This window comes from Pseudorasbora parva, chromosome 23 (assembly GCF_024679245.1).
Source record: "Pseudorasbora parva isolate DD20220531a chromosome 23, ASM2467924v1, whole genome shotgun sequence".
In the NCBI taxonomy this organism is placed as follows: domain Eukaryota; kingdom Metazoa; phylum Chordata; class Actinopteri; order Cypriniformes; family Gobionidae; genus Pseudorasbora; species Pseudorasbora parva.
This window is the reverse complement of record NC_090194.1, coordinates 2,146,850-2,171,207: the sequence shown is the minus strand read 5'-3', so window position 1 is coordinate 2,171,207 and position 24,358 is coordinate 2,146,850. Positions and strand designations below refer to the sequence as shown.

The window sequence follows — 24,358 nt, the reverse complement described above, 5'->3', positions numbered from 1 at the left end:
AAAAAATTTGAACTGAATATTTTTTCATGTCATTATAATTGTTTAGAGCATTAGATTTTTTGGGGGGGAAAAATATATTTTATTCACGTTATGCTGTGTAGAGGACACCAGGACTAAAAAAAGATGAATAGACATGAAAAGCAAAAACAATGGGATTTTTTTTTTTTTAATCACTAATCAATTTTAGTTTTCAGGATTTTATACCAAACTTTGTATAAATATACAATGCTAAATATGAAAAATATAACAGAATGATCTGATAAACCATTTTACTTTATGCAATATGTGTGTATAATGGCCATACGCGGGTTTTCCCATTCAATGCAATTAAATTAATGTGTTCTTGAGGCAACGTGTAATGAAAAAAAGAAGTGTAATAATGGGAGTAGTAGTTGGCACAATTTTCATAATAATATCTAATATTTTATAGGAATATTGAAAATGTATTTGTCTCCCAAAATGCCTGATTAACATGCTTTGTAGCAGGAAGTCATATTTTAATTTTAAACCCCATAACATTGTCCTGAGATGTGGATTTATGACGAGCAATTTGAAAATTTGTCTGCAATATTTACAAAAATATCTTTCCATAAGAGTTTTAATTTGATCACTAAATTAATGTCAGTCATTTTTGAAAGACCAATGAGAAGTTGTCGTCATTGTGAAACCTCCAAACACTTGGTATTTCTGAAAAGCCTTGAATGTGCTCTTTACAGGACACCACGGCTGCTTAAAACTGATGTGTGTTGTCAGAGAAATTCACTCAAATATAATGTCTACTACAGAGCAACAAAAGTCTATTCCTGGGTCCCCGGAGGTTATCAGTGGACCTCAAAGAACATTATACAACTTTTTAAAAATGCATTTCATGACCCCTTTAATATTAAAGGAGCTTTCAGAGCTATAAAGCCCTCTAATATAAATATGCAAGCTCGCACCTGAGCACAAGTGTGTCAGTCTGCATATTCAAGTATCCTTCACTGGCGAGAAGGTCCAACCTGAAGAACCGGTTATATCCCCAGCACTCGCCCACCTCGAAGTCTGAAGCAAACTCTCGAATGATGTTTTTAGTGGGGTCACTGGAGGCCTGATGAACCATCTCCACCCTGTATTCATATCTAGAAGGAATGCAATGAGTTAGGCATGAGAGAATAAGTTATTTGAGAGGACAAGAGCAGGGAGCGTGGCCTACTTGGACGTCTCAGGAAGCCCTGCAGACAACTCCAGAAAAACTGAGAGATAGTTTCCCCGAACAACGCCATTGCCATCCTAAACCACAAAAACAAAGTCTGTGAGAATAGGAAGAATTAAATTAAAATCTGAATTTCAACAGAGGGTATGCACTGACGTCACTTCCCCGCCAGAACACGCGCCCGCAGCCGGACTGAGTGGCAGAAGAGCTGCTGCATGACTGGAGTTAAAACCCGGGTAAAACAAACAGTTTTAGTATCAGTAAAAAAAAGTATCAGTTTAAACCAGTCGATTTCGACCACTATCACTGTCCCGGTAGCTCCAGATAAATAACTGAAAAATAAGTAACATTATCAAGGCTCGAAATTGCTCCAAATGCTCCCAAAATGTATTTCTCTGCAACCTCAAAATTCGCACCGCACAAATTCGACAGGCAATAAATCGGAAACAGACGGTTTTGTACTCTAAACAAACAATTAGATGTTTTTTTGTTTAATTTTGGCTGATCTCTATTCCGGACTTGCACACGAACTGCATTGAAATAATTTCCCGAATGTCAGAAAATGTTCACTTGCTGCCTAATATATTCCACCCACTAACAGGTGCCTTAATGAAGAGATAACCAGTTATTCACTTTACCTGTCATAATGTTATGCCTGATCGGTGTATATTATCCTCCAAAATATATCTTTTTAATCGTCGTTTTATATCACATATTTTAGTAATTAGGTATCATTTGATTACAAACTCAAAATTCATTGAAATTGGGTTTTGCGTTACCATAGAAACGGTACTCCCGCCCATTTTTCATAATTTATATTCAAAACATTTTCTAATCTTGACCAAACAGATATCGTCAGTGTTTATTCAAAAACATCCAATTATGCAGAATATAAGATGGTAAATGGTACATTTGCTGTTGTTTTCAGCAGTCTGTAAAAATATACCTCTGATTTCTTCTCAAATCTACTTGTAGAGTCAATCTCAAAGCTCTTGTTTTTTAGCGGCATTCACGCTGAAAACCAATGCAGCCGCTCAGTCTTTTTGCCACTCAGTGGACATAACCGCAGTCACTCCGGCCGACAGTGACGCCACACGCATACCCTATATTTATCTCCATGTGACATGCATGCCAAACTTACCGGATAAACCTTCAACCTCCAGCACAGGCCTGATATCTGGAGCGGGGGGCTGTAGACGGGGTCGGCTCTCTGCCGCAGAGTACTAAAGGCAATGAGACAACACCAATTCAAGTCACGCAAGAGAACCAATGCACCATTTAAGAAATACATTAATAAGAGAGACAAAGGGAGAGTCATTACCTGAAGTTTGCCAAAACAAAAGTGCTGGAGTCATAGGCAGGAACCAGCTCACTGAGAACAAATGAGATATGACTGTGCGATTTATCTTGCAAATTGAAATGGGAAAGTTAATTTGCATTTATTAATAAAGCAGCATTGTTTTAAGTGAAGTAGCCTACTGTTGGCACTGGGACTGAATGGCTCTATAAGCCTGGAGATTTTTTATTTTTACAGGTGTGCATGCTATTATTCACAGTTCACACAAAACTTCAAGCTAACGGAGATCTCGTCTCTGCATGAAGTGGCAGTATAACACCGCGTCCTAACTACACGCGACGCGATAAGATTCCAGCGAAAAGCAACTTGTCTGTCCACATCAGGAGCGACGTGTTTACGAGATGCCACAAATCAATCAAAAACCACAGCCAATCAGAACAGCGAGTGGGCGGAGCTCTAGCAACGAGTGCACCAGAGATTAATCTTGACAGCACTTGCAAGAAAATGAATAAGTACATAATCAAATTAACAAATATTACACCATCAGGGTATCTGCAGGTTTCACCAAGTCAAATTTATTTTTAAGACCTTTTTAAAGGCCCCGTTCTTCGCGATTCCCTCTTTTAAACTTTAGTTTGTGTGTAATGTTGCTGTTGGAGCATAAAATAATACCTGTAAAATTATAAAGCTCAAAGTTCAATGCCAAGCGAGATATTTTATTTAACAGAAGTTCCCTTTCAAAGCCTACAGCGAGCGGCCAGTCTGGACTACACCGCTGCACTTCCTGCTGTGATGACGTCACTAGAACCGCTTGTTGACTAAAGCTCCGCCCACAAGAACACGCAAAATAGGGGGCGTGGTCTCGTTGCTCTCCCACGTGGAGAAGAGCGCGCATTCAGCGCTTGCATCTCACCGTTATGGTAAGAGGCGGGACCTTTCCGGGCAAAGTGCGCTAAGCTGCTGTCCAATCACAACACGGGAAGCGCTGGCCCAATCAGAACTCGTTACGTGTATCTGAAGGAGGGACTTCATAGAACAAGGAAATCATCAGGCCGTTTTTAGGACAGAGGAAACAGCGCTATACAGATAAGTCAATTGTGTGAAAAATACTGTGTTTTTTACACGCGAAACATGAACTCATGTTATATTGCACACTGTAAACATAATCAAAGCTTTGAAAACACGCGAAGAACGGGACCTGGAAATGCAGGATCACTAAATTACTTGCAAAGCTAATTAATTTTTTTTAATTGAACAAAGTATTTTAAACTTGCAATTATTCATAGCTCAATCCCACAAGGAAAAAAAGTAAAAAGTTCGCCTTCGCTTTCACGAAGAGGCTCGTGCCAATAACACGAAATCTGATTGGCTGCAATATAAGATGCATGTTGGTCTCATTTGTAGTTATAATACAGCGAACAATAGTTGGACTAGCGAAAGAAAGAACTACAACACCCTGGAATAAACACAAACACACACATAAACACACACAAACACACCCACACATGCGCTGTGGGAACATTTCAATGAGCATTAAGGTAGCGTTACATGGACGTAGGAAAATTAAGACCTTCTTAACATTATTTAAGACCTAGAACCCAATGCTTCCACGAATTTAAGACTTTTTAAGGCCTTATATTTTGATTTAAGACTTTTTAAGACCCCGCGGGGACGCTGACCATTTAAACTACTAGAAATACAAACTGAGTTACTAAAACAATTGTTGTCATAGAATATACTTAAGTTTGTTCACAGTTTGAACGCTCTTGTTTCAATGCGTTTCATTTCAAGATCTGAGGTGAATTATCCTTTGCTGCTTTTAGTATGACAAAGCTGGGAGCGCTAAATGATACTCAAAGTAACATTATACACTTTTAACATTACATAAAGCCAGAGATGTTCACAAGTCTCTGAGCTGGAGTCCCAGTCAAGTCTCAAGTCTCTGGGCGAGTCCAAGTCAAGTCTCAAGTCTCTGAGCTGGAGTCCCAGTCAAGTCTCAAGTCTCTGGGCGAGTCCAAGTCAAGTCTCAAGTCTCTGAGCTGGAGTCCCAGTCAAGTCTCAAGTCTCTGGGCGAGTCCAAGTCAAGTCTCAAGTCTCTGAGCTGGAGTCCCAGTCAAGTCTCAAGTCTCTGGGCTCGAGTCCAAGTCAAGTCTCAAGTCTCTTTATTATAATAAGTCTCTTAAGCATTGCATCACGTACGGCACCCATCCAGGCTGTGTAGAACACTGCAAAGCTAAAGGAATTCAAAGCATGTAATATGTTATTTTGACACCTTTCTCTATTAACATACCGTATCAGCTTTGATTTTGTTATATAACTGTAAACAGGCTATTGCAACATGACAAAAACACCATGAATGCTTTACCTTTAAGATAATATCTGTATTTTGCCTTAGCATAAACGCACAGTAGCCTGTACAGACCAAAAATTTAGGTTCTGAAGAAAAAGGACTCCTTTGTCTGTCGCTGAATTATATGATATGATAATATATGATAATGCGCACCTGTGTGAGAGCACCAGCACCACAACATACTTGGAGGAGGTCCATATTCCACGAGTAGGAATATAGCGTGGCCCCTTTAAGAGCTGTGCGTTACCCATTGAACTCCCGGTATGTGTGTGCGCGCCGAACTGTGCCGCGATTCACGCAAACAGTGTGAGTAACACGGACTCGGGAGCGCTCTTGTTCAGAAAACTAACCTGTGTATTCATTTTAGCCGATTTAATGTATTTAGTTCAATAAAACACATGTGCTGTAAGCGGTGATGGTGTTAATGATTTACCTCAGACATGAGCGAGAGTGAGCTGCAGTGCATCGCTCGGACGGCAGAAAATGTGCTCAGTGAAAAAACGCACTTTTCGATCTGGAGTCTAATAAAAGTTAAGTAGAAAATATGGTATCTTATGTAGGCTATAACTGCACTTGTTTCAGAGTAATGTTATTGTATGTTAACCCTTCCCCTATTAATGTTTGCTACTGCTGCATTACTATAGCTGATCTCAATTTCTACAACTACGGGCCACAGATCAAACAGAAAATGCACTGCGTTAATACAATTAGTGCCATTAAAATGAATTTGCGTTAACGCGTTAATTTTGACTGCCCTACTAAAAATACACATTGTTCACGAGTCCCGCAGCTCGAGTCCGAGTCGACTCTGAAGTCTTTCGAGGACGAGTCTCAAGTCAAGTCTGAAGTCACTGTGTGTGCGACTTAAGTCGCTCTCGAGTCCGAGTCTCAAACTCAAGTCCCCATCTCTGCATAAAGCACATAAACACTACCTGAGATTAATATTGCCATGTTTTGTGTTGTTGTTCCAGCCGCGACGTCGCACAAAAATAAAAACAGTTTCTAAAATAGATTCATCGCGTGCCGCCGTCGCGGCTGGTTAGGACAAAAACTCTAATTAACATAGAAAAGACGCCTTTTATTGCGTGTCAAAGCGTCGCGTTGCGTGTAGTTAGGAAACGGTGTAACAGGTACAGTGTCTGACCTGTAGTTGTGGGCGATAGTGAAAAATTTGGTATCGATCTGACTATAGGGTACATATAGGGTCAGTTTTGCCAATAACCAATACGATACTTTTTACTTAAAAAAATACTGCTCCCCCCTACACAAAAGTATGTCATTTTTTATGAGGTGAATGAATGATCATTTCTTTAGCCAATTTTTTTAATTAATATATTGAAGACCACAAAATTATTAGTTATTAGGCACTGTAGAATGAATTGTAGAAAAGCTCAGCATTTTCCTTATCACGCGTTTTTAAGTGTTTGTATAGGTTTGTGTTGCCACAGTATCGAATGCTCTTTTTACACGTATCAGAAGTTGCAGTATTATCATTTAGTGCTCTAAAATAGCTCCACACAATGCTTCTCTTCCTCTCAGCTATTCTGATCTCTCATTCAATGTGCTATCAGCTTCGCTCACTCAGTTCGCTGCTCCTCGGCACGTTGTATCACTGAGTCATGTGACGACACAACAACGAATCACAGCAGAGCAGCAGGAGGGGGAGGAGTAACAAAGTTGGCCATGATGTGAAAGCAGCATTTTTGCTCAGGATTGTAGAGGTAGAAGACACGAGCAAAAGTATAATGAATGTAGAAAAGAGATATTTAAATTAAAATATCGATTCAATTACAACTGTATCGATCTGATACCAATACCAGTGTTGGCATCGAAACTATTGATATTTAGATTGTTCCGCCCACCCCTACTGACCTGGTGAAGTCTGGTGGGACCGGAGTGGTGACAAAAGACTGCATTGGTTTCCTGTGAACCTGCTGGAACATGAGCAGGATCTCTGGACTCTTCGAGATCAGCTCGCTCTTACTGCACGAACGCAGCTGTAGGGCCAAACACACGGCACACTTTAATGCTATTTTTTCCATTGCAAATTCATTCAATCAAACATAATGCAAGTGAAAAGTGTAAACATTACTTTTCAGAATGACTTCGCATTTGGTTCGTCCTTTGGTTGGTCACATTTGCTTGTTTGATTTAATATGTGTGCAACTAAAATATAATTCTGATTCAAATTTTTATTTTATACATTCAATTTCTTTTGATTGTCTAAGAGTCTTGGACCCCATTGCACATCTGTATTGTTTGACTCATGCTAGGGGTGATCCCGAATATGTAAAAAGATTCGATGCTTCGATAGGAGGAGCCAATCTCAGACACATCGTCGCTGAGCTGTTATGAAAAGAGGATCATGCCACTTTGGCTATATGGGGGTGTTCAATAACCCCTTATGGAGATTACGTGGTTACTCCTCGCTGGTTACAGTAAGCGTTTTAACCTGTTAGCTCTCACCGGTACGTGGGCGTGTTTGTACTTTTATTTACTTTTGTTTTATAATAAATACCCAATCAACTATCACAAACTATGCATCATTTGAAAGCTAAAACACTCAAGATTCATTTTGTTTCATTTTTGCAATAAATACACCAGCAAGGGAAAGGATTAAATTAAATGCTGAAGGACCTGCCATTTAAAGGTGCACTATGTAGTATTTTTGCAGTAAAATATCCAAAAACCACTAGGCCAGTGTTATATATTTTGTTCAGTTGAGTACCTACAATATCCCAAATGTTTCCAACTATTTGTAAATTGTGAGAAAATTGCTATTTTAACTGAGGACAGGGACGTGTCAGCATAGCGTTTGAGGGAGTCGCCTGTCAATTGCGTCCTATCTGCGCTACCCTCAGTTTCGGCTTTTATTTGTCAGGAGCGCTTTACTCTTAGCAGTGTGAACAAGTGAACGCACGGAGTAACGTCATAACATCATTTTAAACACACTTAAATGTATCTAATATGATAAACAGAACTGCATTACCTCAAAATCATAACCGGAAGAGCGGATCAGTGCAGGCGCCCGGCGACTGTGTCCCGTCCCGTCATAATAAAAGTCCCGGTATTCGCGAGGCGGGTATTTGTTTAACAATCGCTCCAGCGGCTGTGTTCAGGTCCACAACACTCGCTCCTGCTCTGCTTTACACTACAGTAACGTTAATAACCACATGCATGAATGTGATTTCTGCCTGAGTCCTATTTTCCACCGGCTGTGATGAGAAGACCACATCTCCCAAGATGCTGCGCTCACACTTTGCATCATCAAACTAAGCATTTGTTTTGAATAAGCGCCCTCCAGTGGACGGAAAGTTGCATAGTGCACCTTTAAACATGAACAAAATAAACGCAGTACTCAGCTTTCATCTCTCATGCGAATCCAAGAAATACCAGCATACATTTCAATGTAAGGGTCCACTCTTCAAAATGCACTTTTTAATTCAAAACAACGAAAAGATGGGGAAAGCAAAAACAAATCCTCCTTCGTTTGCATGAGCATTTTGAGTAATCAATCATGTCCATTTTCAATGAAATATTGATTCTAATTAGTATTATTATTAAAATGAGCCCTCCCTTGTCTCTCTCCTTCAATCAAAGGCGTTTGGGTGACTCAATATATCCAGGAAGTGCAATACAGGCTCGGTGAGGGGGTCAGTCAAAGCACCCATGGTTTTTATTGGATAAAGCCAGTCAATGCCTAGCCAATGCTTGCAGCAAAGTTTTGATGGATGGACGTACTAACCAATCAAAAGGCGTCATCTTGTGCAGTTTTATGTGAACAGCATTGGTGAATACTACTCGTGCTTACGTTTTCATTGACTTTGTTTTTGTCTGTCAGTTTACACACACACACACCTTAGCGCAGCTCGCAGACTGTATGACTGACACTTCAGATCAACTAAATGAGTTTTTTTTACACGTAGTAAATTCTGTAAATAGTTCCTTTAGTTTTTCAGTAACTGTATATCCATTATAATTAGCAGTTTAATGCAGATTTATTTGAATGAAAAACTACTACCATTACAAATGTTCTGAAATAAATGGCCTTTTTGAAAGGACGCCTAGACTTTTCTTGACATGAAAGCTTACAGAAGCCACATTTCTGACAGTATCAACCTCAAATTTGAATCAAAATATAATGAGACATTCAGTTTATATTTGGGTTATTTGCAGGCCTTTAACATTAAAAGTCTCACCCATTTTCCATCCAGAGTCACATAAAATAAGACTATATTTATGAATATAGACCACAGGGTTTAAGAACTGCAGATATTTTTATTTGGGTATGTCGGTTTCAGAAAATTATCAAGCAAATTAAGAGGTTAAAAGTTTTTCCATTTAAATATGTGCTAAATTATCATCCTTGAAAGTTTTTTCAACGTGTTTGCGCCGGAGACTCAGCCTTGTTTTTCATACATCAGTGCTGTGGCTCTGCAGTGGGATACTATTACGCATTTCTCGTGTTTTTAAGAGCAAAAGTGCCTTCTGTTTGATCACCCCTTATGGCTTTCACTCACTTTCACTTTTCACTCAAATCTGGTTATACTTTCGTTATTTTAATAACTTTTCATTATTATTTTATTTATTGATTACTCAGGGTTACTTAACTTACCTGTTTGTGGCTTGTGTTTTGAATATTTGTTCCCCTGCACTTTAGACATTTTGCACACATTAATTCTGCACCTTGGGACTTGATTCTGACTCATTTCATTTTGTCTTTTGATTTATTTGAAAGGTATGTACTGTCCTAATTTAATTCTGTAAATTCATTTTTGATTGTTTTTCGGTGCGTCGCTGTAATTAGAACCGATCGCACAGGGAATTTAACCGATTTAATTAGATTTGCCGATGTGTGAAATGCAAATCCTGTCTGCAGTGTGGCCTTTCTGCAGTTTTTTTAAATTTTGTTTATTGATCTAAACATTTTTTAGTACATTTTCTTCTATATCTCTGTTATGTTCTGTACATCACGGCTTTAAAATGTTATAAGTAATCGTTTTACGAATGTTTATCCCCCCCACACACGATTCGACTATCAGTGGACTTAGACTATAGGCAAGACTTGACCATTTTGATTCGACTGTGAATCTTTAGGTCGGGGATACTAACTCATACACACCTGATGTTCCACTTCCTGCAGCAGAGACTCCAGCAGTTCTGTTTCCTGGGTCAGAGAAGTCTTCTGTCCTGTGGGAGCAGTACATTTAGACCAACACTAAATTTAGACCAATATTACCTCAAAGATCAGCAGGGGCCAGTTGCATAAACAGCTTTGAGTAGTCTTAAAAGTCAGTCAACTTTTTTTTGTTTTTTCCAAGACTGTTCCTAACTTTTTAAAAGTCAGTTACATATAAAGGTAAACTAGTCTAATTTGAATCAGAAAAGTAAGACTGATTACCTCTTGACTAATTGCCATTGTGTCGAATTAGTTCTTAAGACACAGGGCCCTGTCATATACTCAGATGTTTTCTGCTAGTTTTAGCAGAAGGGGACGCAGTTCTTATGTTCACGTCCAACTCGTTGTTTAAATATCAAATGCACTGGCGCATCGGTTCCCCCATCAGAGTGTGTGTGTGTGTGTGTTCCCCCATGGGCGTCTGGTCTAAACCAGGTGTGTTCAGGAGCATTGTTGGAGTGTTGCTATTGTGAGGAACTGAAAACCAATGACCACTGACCAACACACACCTGCTCTAAAGTCAATAGCGCAGTATTTCTGTGTTATTTAAAGAGTGTGATAGTAATATGAGCCTATAGGCGGTGCAGAACACACACACACACACACACACACACACACAAACACACACACACACACACACGCACGCGCGCACATGTAGCAGCAAACACACACACACGTCTGGGGACTCTTCTTTCTGGGGACTCACCATAGACATAATGGTTTTTATGCTGTACAAACCATATATTCTAGCCCCCTACACTGCCCCTATCCCTAAACCTACCCATCACACAAAGCTTTCAGCATTTTTACATTTCCAAAAGAACTCATTCTGTATGATTTTTAAGCTGTTGTACCCATGGGGACCTCAATTTAGGTCCCCACAGTGACACAAGTCCCCATGAGTCTGTGTGCATTTGTGTGCAGGTTGAAGTCCCCAAGAGGCTAGAAAAACATGTACATACACATACACACACACACACACACACACACACACACACACACACACACTTTTAAATATTACAAATAAAAGGATTCCTCTCTGGAGAAGCGTTCAGTCTCCTCATGTCAATAGTGAATCCGCTCATGGCTCGAGCACAACTGGCTTTTAAAGGGAAAGGGAGATGAGACTCTGATTGGTTTATTGCACATTACGCCCCCAAACACACCCATTACTCATTAAGATTGGAGGGACGACCCTTTTAGACCATGAGCCGGACGAGCCGATGTTAGACTAGCAAAAGTGGATTCAGACTCACCCTAAGAGCTTCTGCGCCGTGCACTTCAGACCATCTGCTCAGATCGGTGAAATAGTGCCAACAGTCTTAACATGGTGGCTAAGTTTATGCAACTGGCACCAGGTTATATGAAAACTATGTCAGAAGAAAAGCCTGCTTGTACCCATGAGCGTGATGAGTTTGTTCTTGAGCTGATTATCGAGCCGAGCAATCATCATTTCCACAGCATTCCGGATTTCCCTCACCCTCTCATCTTTGGCCCCACGCACCGCCTCAACGTTCTTCTCCTGAAAAACAAATCAAATGTGGTTAAATTAATACAGAATAAAAGACTAAATTAAAGTTTCTTTAACTAAGTTGATTTAGCATTATTATGGCCAAAAGCATGTGGGTGTCATACACACTGTCATACATTACCAATCAATATTTTGGGCTCAGTAAGATTTTTTTCTAACAAGAAATTATACTTTAATTAGGGATGGGAATCAAGAACCAGTTCCAAATTTTGCAGAACCAGTGATTCGATAAGAAAAGCACATTTTGGTTCCACTTATCGGTTCCTGTGTGCACATTTTAATGTGATTTTATACCAATCAAGCTCAGAAGACTCATGCAATGTTTTCTGAGCTCTGCAGACACACACACACACACACACACACACACACACACACACGTGTGCACAACAACTTCTCATAGTGAATAGTGCCCGATACCACAAGCGACAGAGAATATTCTGACGTGTGTGTGTGTATGCATATGTGTGTATATATATATATATATACATATACACAAATTTATATGAATAAATGTGAATGATATCAAAATGTAAAGATATCTAATAATATCTTCTTTTTTTTACCTTATTGGAACTGAAATTAAGAAACGATAAGAAGAATTGGAATCGTTCAAATTTAAACGACACCCATCCATAAATTAATATTAATTATTTATTCATTGTTAATATTAACAAATTAAATTGATCAAGTGTGACAGTAAAACACAGATAAGGTAAAAAAAGGTTCCCGTTTTAAATAAATGCTGTTCTTTTGTTAAAAAATGTATTACGTTTTCCACCAAAAAAAAGGGTTTTCAACATTAATAAATAAATAATAATAAATGTGCAGCAAAACATCATATGAGAGTGATTTCTGAAGGATCATGTGACACTAAAGACTGGAGTAATGATGCTGAAAATTCAGCTTTGCCTTCAGCCTTAATACATGGACAAAAAACGTTTGTTTTGTCTGTGTGGTGCATCTTGAATATCTTACATTTGCTGTGGATGCATTTGATTTGTGCTGGGGCGCCCTCTATTGGACAATCCCCAGATCAAAAGTGAGCTATAATCAGTAACTGATGGATTTGTGTGGGTTTCTTGGCATCCTAGAGTTCTTCATTATGTAAAACACCTTCAACAACACTTATCAAACCAGGAATACATGCAATTAGATAACATTTGATTTGTCACCAGCAGTTCCATCTAAAAGGTATTTGTGGCTGGATCTGTCAACTCTGAATACGTCTGAATGCTCCGAGTGGGCGTGAATGAGAAGCGAGGGTGCTTACCACTTCTTGAACCAGACTAATGAGCTCCATCAGCCGGCGCCGCAGCTTCGCCACCTCTTCGTTCACTTTGGTCACATGCTGCTCGTAGATCTCGGCCAGGGGTTTGAACGTATGACCTCCATGCTGTGGAGATAAGTACACTGCAAAAAATGCTTTTCTCACTTAGTATTTTTGTCTTGTTTCTAGTCAAAATATCAAAAAATTCTTACATTAAGAAACATTTACTAGACAAGTAAAAATGATTGTCTTGATTTGGGGGGAAAAAAATAACTCAAAATGAAGAGAGTTTTTGCTTAAAATAATCTAAATAATCTGCCAATGGGGTGAGAAAATAATCTTGTTTTCGAATTAAGATTATGTTTCTCACCCCATTGGCATATTATTTAGCTTATTTTAACCATAAAAATATAATAACATAAAAATTTAGTTATTTTCCCCCAAAAACAGGACAATTACTTTAGCTTGACTAGTAAATACTTCTTGTTTTAAGAATTTGTAGATGTTTGGACTAGAAACAAGACAAAAATACTAAGTAAGAAAAGCATTTTTTGCAGTGTAGAGACAAACTGACATTCGTTTACGTCAGGCGCAGTATTATTCATTGATAATTTGCTCCTGTGAGACCAGTCATATTTCACCTCAACACATTGGGATCTGAGGAGGCAATGACACCATGCACGTAATCCACCAGCCTGACTAATGCGTTTTGAAGACAGAAACACATACCATGCCTCCCCACAGAGCGCACTGGTGACAGATGCACTTCTTACAAGTCCAGCAGAACACACTCAACTTTTCATGATGGTTCTCACACCTGTTAGGGTGAGAGAAAGATGGAGTGAGTATTACTGGCAGACAGTATTAAGTGTACACTAATTGGTCACTTAAGCCCTATTGGGAGGGGATTAGTTTTACAGGGGTAGATTGAGTAAAGTCATTTTACCACAGGACGTCTGTAATATAACAGGCCAATCCGCACAGGATAATAAATCTCAGTAAAACCAGGAGAAGTGGGAGTGGTTACTTCCCTGTTGGCACGTTACTTTCTAATGACACGTGCGCAAACACATATAGTCATTATATAACCTACACCGATCAGGCATAACATTTTGACTTAATATTGTGTTGGTCCGCCTTTTGCTGGCAAAACAGCCCTGACCTGTCGAGGCATGTACTCCACTAGACCCCTCAAGGTGTGCTTTGGTGTCTAGCACCAAGATGTTAGCAGCAGATCCTTTAAGTCCTGTAAGTTGCGAGGTGGGGCCTCCATTGATCAGACTTTATTGTTCAGCACATCCCACAGATGCTCGACTGGATTGAGATCTGGGGAATCTGGAGGCCGAGTCGACGCCTCAAACTGGTTGTTGTGCTCCTCAAACCATTCCTGAAGCATTTGTGTTTTGTGTCAGGAGCATTATCCTGCTGGAAGAGCCACAGCCACCAGAATACCGTTTCCATCAAAGGCTGAACATGGTCTCAGCAATGCTTAGGTAGGTGGAGCGTGTCAAAGTAACATCCACATGGATGGAGGACCCAAGGTTTCCCAGCAGAACATTGCCCAAAGCTCATCTGTTTGATCGGACAACACGGACCAGCCTTCGCTCCCCACGTGCATCAATGAGCCTTGGCCGCCCATGACCCTGTGGCCGGTTCTCCACTGGTCCTTCCTTGGAGCACTTTTGATAGATACTGACCACTGCAGACCGGGAACAGCCCACAAGAGCTGCAGTTTTGGAGATGCTCTGACCCCGTCGTCTAGCCGTCACAATCTGGCCCTTGTCAAACTCGCTCAAATCCTTACGCTTGCCCATTTCTCCTGCTTCGAACGCATCAACTTTAAGGAAAAAATGTTCACTTGCTGCCTAATATATCCCATCCACTAACAGGAGCCGTTATGAAGAGATCATCAGTGTTTTTCACTTCACCTCAATGTCATAATATTATGCCTGATCGGTGCATATTACAATGGGGCTAAACGTGTCTACATTTCAAAAAACACTGCATTGCAGCCGTGAGGCTTGCATTAATATTCTGTGTGAATAAGAGTAAGGCTCACTTGTCTTTGTCGTTCTCCTCATGTTTTGTGAGGTTGCAGAGCTGAAGTGTGTCCAGTTGTTGAGTCACTTCCTCTGCCCAGCGACAGTTGACCAGTTCCCTCAGCTGAAGAGGAGCTCTGAAGGCAACATTTAGAAGGTTTATTAGTCAAAAGGACCATTTAAATATTTATTATTCCCACTTTTTAAAATCAAGATGAGGACTTGGATTCAAAACTGTCAGATAAAGGAGTTTTTGTGTTTGAGTTTAATTATAGAGCTCTAGCGTGAACATACTTCAAACTGCTTGGGCAATTATGTAAGTGTGTTTCTGTTGCCAAATATCAGGTGGCTCTAGTCCAGTTGTCTAAACTTTTTTGGGATTTGGTTTCTTTAATGCAACTAATCAATGCTTCCCTGAAATGATCTCATTCGTTGAACTCTAACAATAGAAAAATCGATACTTAATCCTCTAGATTTACTCCAAATGATGCTTTGAGCTTTGACAGTCTTTGAAGCTGAACCTCAGAACTTACCGACAGTGGGGACATTGAGCTCTCTGTTCTGTCAGCCATCGCTGCGCCAGGAAGAGAAACAGAAGAACAAAATTTACTCCTTCATAAATGCTCGCTTGGCATATCCTCTGAATAAGTAGAAGGTCAATAAAAGTACATTTAAAGTGTTTTACTAGTGGGATTCTTCACAACATGCATGTGGAAAGCATCTAAAAAGCATTTATATTATACTGCTCATTACACAAAGGAGTTTGGCTATAATCTTTCAGATCTGGGGCAGACTTAGCCACTATGTTAACCCTCATATTGTGTGGGTTATACAAAATCCCAATCAAATTTTCCTTTAAAAAAAAAAAAAAACATGGTTCCCTTCATCTCAATTGGAAAAAATGTTGTGACTGTTTCTACATTATCTATCCAAACACAAAAAAAACACAAATGGGCTCGATTTGGTTGTTCTAAAGTTATGTAAAAAAACAAAAACAAAAAACACACATGGTGTTTTGGGTCAAAATTACCCCACATAGAAAACATTGTTGCTTTCCCAATTAATTTTCATTTGTCAAAAAAATAAATAATAATAATTCAATCAGCATAAATCTGAAATTTTCCACACATAAATCAAAGCCTGGTACTACAGCACAAATGCAATGTGGAACGAAAATGATCTCTCTCTCTCTCACACACTCACACACACACACACACACACACACACACACACACACACACACACACACACACACACACACACACACACACTTATTGCTGATTGGTCATTGCTGAGTGTCATTAACTTGTATTAATGAAATATAACTATATATTTATATTTATAACTATAAATATAATGTATCATATAACTTAACTTGAGAATAACAAATTAATTTAATTATTTTTCTACATTTGGATTACTTAAATAAATATTTGATTACAATCAAGTCTTGTCTTTTAGTGGCAACTTATGCTGCATTATTGAAAATTTATGTGGGATTATTATAAAAACAGGACACTTCAAAAGGACACTAAACTTGACAAAAATACTGATTTAATGTACTGTTTATATACACTGTGATATAATACACATATTGTAAAAATCATATCACAAAAGCTGTTAGCCACAATCACAATAATGAAGGGTTCTAACACCTAGATCAATATCCATATTTAATTTTGATCATCATTAGTGGTTTTTTTTTCTAACATTTCATAATGCACGCTAATGGTGTAGATGAGAAATTTGCAGTAAATAGAGAAAAATAAAAAATAAAATAATAATAATACTTCATATCCCTCAAAACAAAGCATAAATGTATAGATGAAAAGTAAACAAGAAAATATTATATTATATACTATACTCTATAACTAACTATACAGATTAACTAACAGTTAGACAAAGCCAAACTGACCTATGTAAGTGATTTTAAAAAGTTAGGACCAGTCTTGAGGGAAAAAATGAGGTGACATTTTAAAGACTAGTCTATGTAGTTTATGCAGCTGGCTACAGATCTGGAGTTAAAGGAGAAGTGTGTAATATACACTGAGGTGAAAATAAAGAGCGGGCAGGGAGTGTGTGATAATTATACAGGGCTCTGGTGATCTTCTCAGGGCTGTGTGTTGACGATCACGGTGTTGTTAATGAGTGTGTGTGTTTGCTCACCCGTATGCAGCTGAAACAGCAGAGTTTGGAACAATGAGGGCAGAGACGGGCATCACGCAGCTTTTCCATGCAAATGAAGCATCGGAAGACTTCCGCAATACTCTGAAGAGGGATGCAAGACAAGAGCCAATTCAGACCAACAAATGCCGTGCGATTTCGGCAATCATATAAGATCATCTTATTACATGGATCTAATAATCTTGGATACAACATGCAAGAAGACTGTAAAATTATGACACCTATTGAATCGTAGGCTACAAAGCAAGCATCATGAGCATGCGCTAGTGGTTAATAAACAGAGCAAGATCGTTGTCTTCTGTAGTCGCCTGCAACCCTTTGAGTTTCTCTGCAAAATTAATTTTGAATGAGTGTTGATTGATTTAGCCACGAAGGTTTGATAGTTATCGTCTTCTCTGCAATCAAGAGATCTACATTTTTAAGCACTAACTCAAATTAATTGAGGGCAGGATTTCCATCCAATAAATGTGTAGCACCAACTCCTAAAAAACTAATTCATGCAATGAAATGTAATTGAGTTGATCCAACTCAAGTTTAAATGAAAGTGATACATTTGTAAAGTCACTTTTTAATGCTTGTCAAACATTAAATTAAAACAGGAAAATTTAATTGGAAAATCAATTACAAGCAGTTTCATTCATTATTATACACCAGTCTTCTGCATAATGATAAAAACATTACAGAAACTCTGAACATGAAACACTAACATTCAACATTTTCCTTTTTATCTTGTCCCTTGCAAAGCATGCTGGGAGTTACAGATCCACTCCCCAGTTAGTTAACAAAATGATTCATGTAGTTTTAATCAAGTAGGACCGCCGTTTATGAGCAACGATTGGTCATCTTTCATCTGGGACAGCCCAAAATCATACAATGTGTACCAGATATTAAGAGGGGGTATTTCTGTCAACTATTAAACTTTTATTAATATTCACCACAATATACTTAAAGCTGCAGTCCGTAACTTTTTGCGCTTTAGTGGTTAATAAACAGAACTGCGTGCATCTTGCGGACGACACACTGCAGCCGGAGCTACTTCTCTCTGTTTATATCTATGGCGGATCACGCAGGGACTGTGCTCCTCCGCAGCGGTACCTACCAGTCTGGCATGAAATAGTTCCAATATAAGCACTTATTAAAAGTGTACCATAATGATTCAGGGTAAGACAAAAACACGGTTTGGAAAATGGATTAATGTTGTACATTCTCATTACATAATTTTTGTAAATCTTGAACACAAAAAAAGTTACGGACAGCAGCTTTAACCACAGTATATTATATAACATCAAAACAAGCATTTTTGTAAAGCTGCTTTGAAACAACATTCATTGGGAAAAAGGACTACACAAATATAATTGAATGGAATTTTTGGAGTTCTGAAATATATTGTCAAGAGTTAGTCTGACAAGCCAGACCCACATCGAGATGTTGGGTCTGGGAACTCACCATTAGCATTAGTGTTGTCAAAAGTAATCGTGTTGAGCTGTAATCGTAAACACCTCTGACTGGCCATCGTGCTCATTTGCTCATCGGCTGTGCCTGTGATTGGCTACAATAATCAACGCACAGCAGCGTTTGAAAGAACACGGAAGTGTTTGAAAGGGTTTTGAAAGTGGGAGCATTTGAAAACACAAGCAGACATCAACCAGCGGACCAGACACGCCAAGTGAAAAGCGTCATTGAAGTATATTTACATGTTTGTGAAGCGCTGATCGTTGTAGCCAATCACAGACCTGTTTGATGAGCGCGTGAGCACAATGGCCAGTCAGAGGTTTACGATTATGCTCAACGCGTCAAATTTTTTACATTTCAGTACCGATTTGGTATCGTAGTCGGTACTTTTGACAACACTTATTGGCAGGGCTAAATCCGTTGCGCGGGATAGTTGGTTGTCTTTCAAACTCCCTCTGCACGAATTAGCGCTACAACCGACCAGAGCAACGTGAAGCGGAGCTAGTTGATAATAAAACTTTCGCTGCATCCAATCTGCAAAACTTTGTACACATCTTCCCTTCTTAGGAATGACTTCAGTGCTGTTTTTTGTTCTTTTCTCAACAAAAAAAAAAGAAGCTCAACTCCAAATCTTCCAGAGTCACGGCCGAAGCCGATTCGCAAGTCCCCTGTTCGCCAGCTTCTTTGTTTACAAGTAGCGGAACCGTCATTTTGTTAAGCCCCGCCCACGGACTTTGTACACGATGTGATTGGCCCGATCAGAGTTGTGTTTTTCCAGCTCGCAAGTATATTGAGAGTTGCTAGACGACACTCGCTGCAAATCAGATTTGTTGCCGCTAGGGTGCGTCTTGATTTCTAGGCTAGACAAGAGTGTGAATATTCCTCAAACATTCACCTTTTGTGTTCCAAGGAGGAAGGAAAGCTATTCACATTTGAAGGACATGAGGGTGAGTAAATAATGACAGATTTTTCCTGTTTGGGTGAAGGTTAATTTTCCATGTCTCTGAACAAAAAGCAACTTGGTGCCTGTTAGTAAAAACACACACACACTAAACATACCTCAACACTCTGCTCATCCATCTCAGCCAGTTTGACTTCTGACAGCCAAATATATCTGACGGGAGAATCCTGGTGCTTTCACTGAGGAAAAAACAGACAGCAGAGCCCATTAATGAAGACAGAAGTGCTATGGTCAGAATCATTGGCACTCTTGCACACACACACACACACACACACACACACACACACGGGCACACACACACACGTCCTCTTCCAGATTCAGAACATCTTTAGTTGATTGATCTTCTTCATTATTGCCCTGATGGTGGAAATGTGAATTTTCAATGCTTTCACTCTTTTCTTACTTTGTGAAGCTCAATAATCTTTTGCTGCACATCACAACTATATTCTGTGCTTTTACTCATTGTGATGATGATTAAGGGAATTTGGCCTTTGTGTTTCTAGTAATCCTGGTGTGCTAAAAAAACGAAATATTATTGGGAACATGCTGAAATTCTGCCAATAATTGTGGCCAACATGCATTGGAGAAAAAACATTGATTTCATTATGTGTTTATGCCATCTTTGATCATATTTACCAAGAGGGCCAATAATTTTGACCACAACTGTATCATGCACAGTCAGTCTTCAGACATTCATCTGCATGTGAGCTTTACTGTTTATGACCTCAGATGGTCAAAACACATCATAAAATACACAGAACATTTAATAAACTGCCATAATGCTGCAGGACACATCTGCCAACATCAATGGGAAACATTTATGGTAATATAACACACAAATCTAAGCCTTAAACATCAAATAACCCACAAACGGTCAATAAAACGACCAGTTTAACTTAATAACAAACGCTGTCATCTATTAAATATACCTGAAGAGATCATATCTGAGCAAAACACATATTCATGTAGGAGCATAAATCTTAATATCAATGCAGACAGGACAAGAAACGAATAAAACCCGTTTAATATCAAACATTATCGCAAAAACAAAACACAACACTCGCAGGTGATGTATCACAGGTTAGCATGTTAGCAAGTTAGCTGCTCAAAACTGCTCAGCGTGCAGAGAAACCTGGTTTAAAATGCGTTTACCTTTTAATGCCGCACTCAGATCCGCGAATCCGACTTTCTACATCAAACGTGATTAATTTAGTGTTTTATGCACATGTACTGGCGCTTGTTTATGGACTAGCAGCAAAAAGCGAATGTAGCGCCTATATGTCAATGCCAGTCACCATGGGAGACCGTGTCAGTCACCATGGGAAACCCTATCCACCAACCGGATTCGCTGTTGGTAGCCGAAATGATTAGCATTAACCAATCACAAATGCGCATATGAAGTGGGCGGTGCATTTAGCGAATCGACGCGCCCACTCGAAAGCGCCAACATCAAATATTTAATTCATGACTGTGTCCTGTTTTAACGGTTTTTGTAACTAAATACTTATATGTTGTGTCACATTTAGAAACTTAAATCAAATTGATGCCCTCATATTTGTTTTTTAAATAACCGTAAAAGCTCAAGCATCATTTGAAGGGTAATTTAATAATAAATAATAATACATTTTATTTGTAATTTGATTGTTTAGTCCTGAAAAGTAAAGCTAAAGCGTCTCGATCGCCCCCAGTGGCTGGGTGCAGTATAGCTCATAAACCCCGCCCTCTCCATTTAATAGAACGGACGCGAGACAAACTAAACAATTAAATTACATTTCAAATACGTTTTTTCCAAAGATGGTTTCTGTCATTTTAGGCAGCTTTTAATCACGCTGGTGTATTTTAATGTGTTTGTGAGTTAGTTATTTGATGCTATATATAAACAGGGGTGTGGCTTCATGATTGACAGCTGTGATTGACAGCTTCTGTGAGCGTAGTCACTGGCGCCAACTGACTTTTTTTTAGGGAGATTGGAGCTTCAACTTTAATTTCTACATTTCCATAACTGCTTATGTCACACTGACATGATGAGATGTTGTGCAGTAAACGGTACTAACCGATTTTGTGCGGCGTGTGGGCGGGGCCTCGATACCGCAGCTCCACTTCACGCTCACTCCTGCGAAGACTCAGCTCCAACAGGTCAGCGCCATATTTGAACCCCAAGCGATCACATTGATTCAGATTGCTTTAAATAGGCACTCTCTTTAGCGTCTGATTACAATTCCTACAAAATATGTTGTGATAAATGCTGTTTAAACATGCCGTTTATTATAACTAAAATAAAAAAAAGTTTGTGGTCCAACTTTAAGTTGGCTTGAAAAAGCAACCCAGATGGTTTGAAATAGTTTTAAAAGCTTTGACGTTTGACATATGTAATGTTGCTATGGTACTCAGAGTGGTTTCTCTGTGGTTGTTAGGATACTCAAAATGGTTGCTAGGGTATTAAGGGTGGTTGCTAGGGTGCTCAGGGTGGTTAATATGGTGTTGCTAAAGCACTCATGTGGTTGCTAGGGTACTCAGGGTGGTTGCTGGGGTGTTGCTAAGATATTTGGGGTGGTTGCTAGGGTACTCTCAGCATCCAGGTGGACATTGGTGGTGGTTGAAGAGATTCCCCCCTTCCATCTAAAGTGCTTTGAGGACCCAGATAAAGTGCTATATAAATGTAACAAATTATTATTACTCAGGGTGGTTGCTATGCAGTTGCTAGGATGTTTTGTGTGGTTGCTATGGTTTTGCTATGCAGTTGCTAGAGTATTCTGGGTGGTTGCTATGCAGTTGCTAGGATGTTTTGTGTGGTTGCTAGGTTTGTGCTATACAGTTGCAAGAGTATTCTGGGTGGTTGCTATACGATTGCTAGAGTATTCTGGCTGGTTGCTAGGATGTTCTGGGTGGTTACTATGCAGTCGCTAGGATTTTTTGTGTGGTTGCTAGGGTTTTGCTATGCAGTTGCTAGAGTATTCTGGGTGGTTTCTATACGCTTGCTAGAGTATTCTGGCTGGCTGTAGCTAGGATGTTCTGGGTGGTTGCTATGCTGTTGCTAGGGTGTTCTGGGTGGTTGCTATGCGGTTACTAGTGTGTTCTGGGTGGTTGCTATGCGGTTACTAGGGTGTTCTGGGTGGTTGCTATGCTGTAAATAGTGTGTTCTGTATTCTTGCTAGATAGAATAGTAAGAACAGATAGATATATGTGAATATTGACTGAATAATGAGTGCAAATGTAGAGTATTGCACAGTAAATGTAGTATTCCCGGTTTGATTTGAAGAGTGTAATTCTCCAGAGAGACGCTGACCTGTATTCTATCTATACTGAGAGCCCCTGGAGGCCTGCAGGTACAGGAGCCGTCGTACGAGACTCAGGTTTGGTGGGGCTGCGGATGGATCATGGATCTGATGGCTCATTAAATGAGTCCCCGATGAACATGTGCCAATTAAACCGTTACATTCAGGCTATACCCAATGAGACGTCATTCAACTCATTTCAGAGTTAGCAGGCTGACATCTGCGCTCTATAACCTCACTTACACAAATACCTCAGGTACAGTCCTCAACTGTATACACTTTTCAGAGTATTCTTCCATACAGAAAGAAAGAAAGAAACGGCACATGATTTTTTTCAAATATTGTTAGCCATAGGGTTAAAAAAAAAAAAAACATTTTATTTTTTATTTTCTAAGCTGACCAATTCCACCATCAGATGTCAGTATTGTGCTGTGATGATATGGGCCATTCTACAGAATTGGTTTAAAGCATAAGACTATGAAAAAAGATGGACGATGCTACCGGTGTAGTGACAAATTCCCACCCACCCCACTCAAAATTGGGTCTCCTTTAAGACCTTAAAAAAAAGAAAAAGTAATCTGGATCAAATTGATCCGGATTTAGAAATCCCATGTTTTGCTATCCAGGATCACCTGATCCATCTTACTTTTATGCCCGTTTTTTAAAGGAACATACAATTGAATATATATATATATATATATATATATATATATATATATATATATATATATATATATATATATATATAAATTAAAGGCACAATACGTAAGCTTTTGGGATTAAAATATCCACTATAACAGCGTTATATATTTTGTTGACGTGTGTACATTATCCCAAATGTTTCCAAGAATGTTTAAATCCAGAGAAATAAGCAATTTTTAATTAGGACACAGTAATGGTGCGTCTCCTATCAATGACATCACATCCGCGTTACCCTCCGGTTTTCGTAGAAACCATGAAAACACCAAAGCCGCTTTAATATGTGATGTGTTTTATTACACACTGTTTGGATCTCATTGATGGACAGAAACTAATGATTGTTCTCTAGCTCCACACAGTTAGTCTTCTTGTTTAAATCTGGTGTTGATTTACCGAGCAGAACACCATGTTTTACCGCCTAATATGATCTCGCTCACTGCAGTGTGAACAAGAGTCTCATAGTAGAGCCGAGCCGACGCACAGTCGCATTATAACGTGTGTGATATGATAAACACCACTGCGTTACCACACACACACCTGAGCTCTAACCTCTAGATTCATACTGACCTATTAAGATTTTGTTTTCAACCTCCTTGTAAATATATCTTCTTTTTTTTTTACTATTTTAATAAAGTTGTTACAGGTAAATCTTTAATTACAATTTTAACAATATTTCAAGAGTAACTTATGAAAATTGCTGCATTTTGAATCCAATCTTTCTTTGTAAAAGACAAAGTTAATGATACTGGTTTCAAAGTTAAGCATTCATTAATTTGAATATACATTGAACCAAACACTATCATAACATCTTAGTTGATAATTCAATATACTTTATTTGTGACAAAACATGTTTTTCGGTTGTGAACTTGTGACTGCACATTTTCGTTACTAAATAAATTGTGTTTATTTTCCAAAATAAAAGATTGTGTTCC

At 39.0% G+C, this 24,358-nt stretch overlaps 1 protein-coding gene across 3 annotated transcripts in view; it reads right to left on the bottom strand.

Annotated features, from left to right (window-relative positions):
• The window catches only part of trim37 (tripartite motif containing 37), a 45,988-nt gene extending 25,229 nt beyond the window's left edge, over positions 1-20,759 (bottom strand). For all 3 annotated transcript variants that reach the window (XM_067432762.1, XM_067432763.1, XM_067432764.1), the window contains exons 1-14: positions 20,605-20,759; positions 19,551-19,631; positions 17,022-17,123; positions 15,389-15,429; positions 14,876-14,992; positions 13,546-13,633; positions 12,820-12,942; positions 11,417-11,540; positions 9,962-10,029; positions 6,712-6,836; positions 2,514-2,564; positions 2,334-2,415; positions 1,193-1,269; positions 939-1,118 (exon numbers count right to left, since the gene is read on the bottom strand). In XM_067432762.1, coding sequence (XP_067288863.1) covers positions 939-1,118; positions 1,193-1,269; positions 2,334-2,415; positions 2,514-2,564; positions 6,712-6,836; positions 9,962-10,029; positions 11,417-11,540; positions 12,820-12,942; positions 13,546-13,633; positions 14,876-14,992; positions 15,389-15,429; positions 17,022-17,123; positions 19,551-19,571 — 1,199 coding nt within the window. In that variant the 5' untranslated portion in view covers positions 19,572-19,631; positions 20,605-20,759. The remainder of the gene's footprint in view (positions 1-938; positions 1,119-1,192; positions 1,270-2,333; positions 2,416-2,513; positions 2,565-6,711; positions 6,837-9,961; positions 10,030-11,416; positions 11,541-12,819; positions 12,943-13,545; positions 13,634-14,875; positions 14,993-15,388; positions 15,430-17,021; positions 17,124-19,550; positions 19,632-20,604) is intronic.
• Between the last annotated feature and the right edge of the window lie 3,599 nt (positions 20,760-24,358).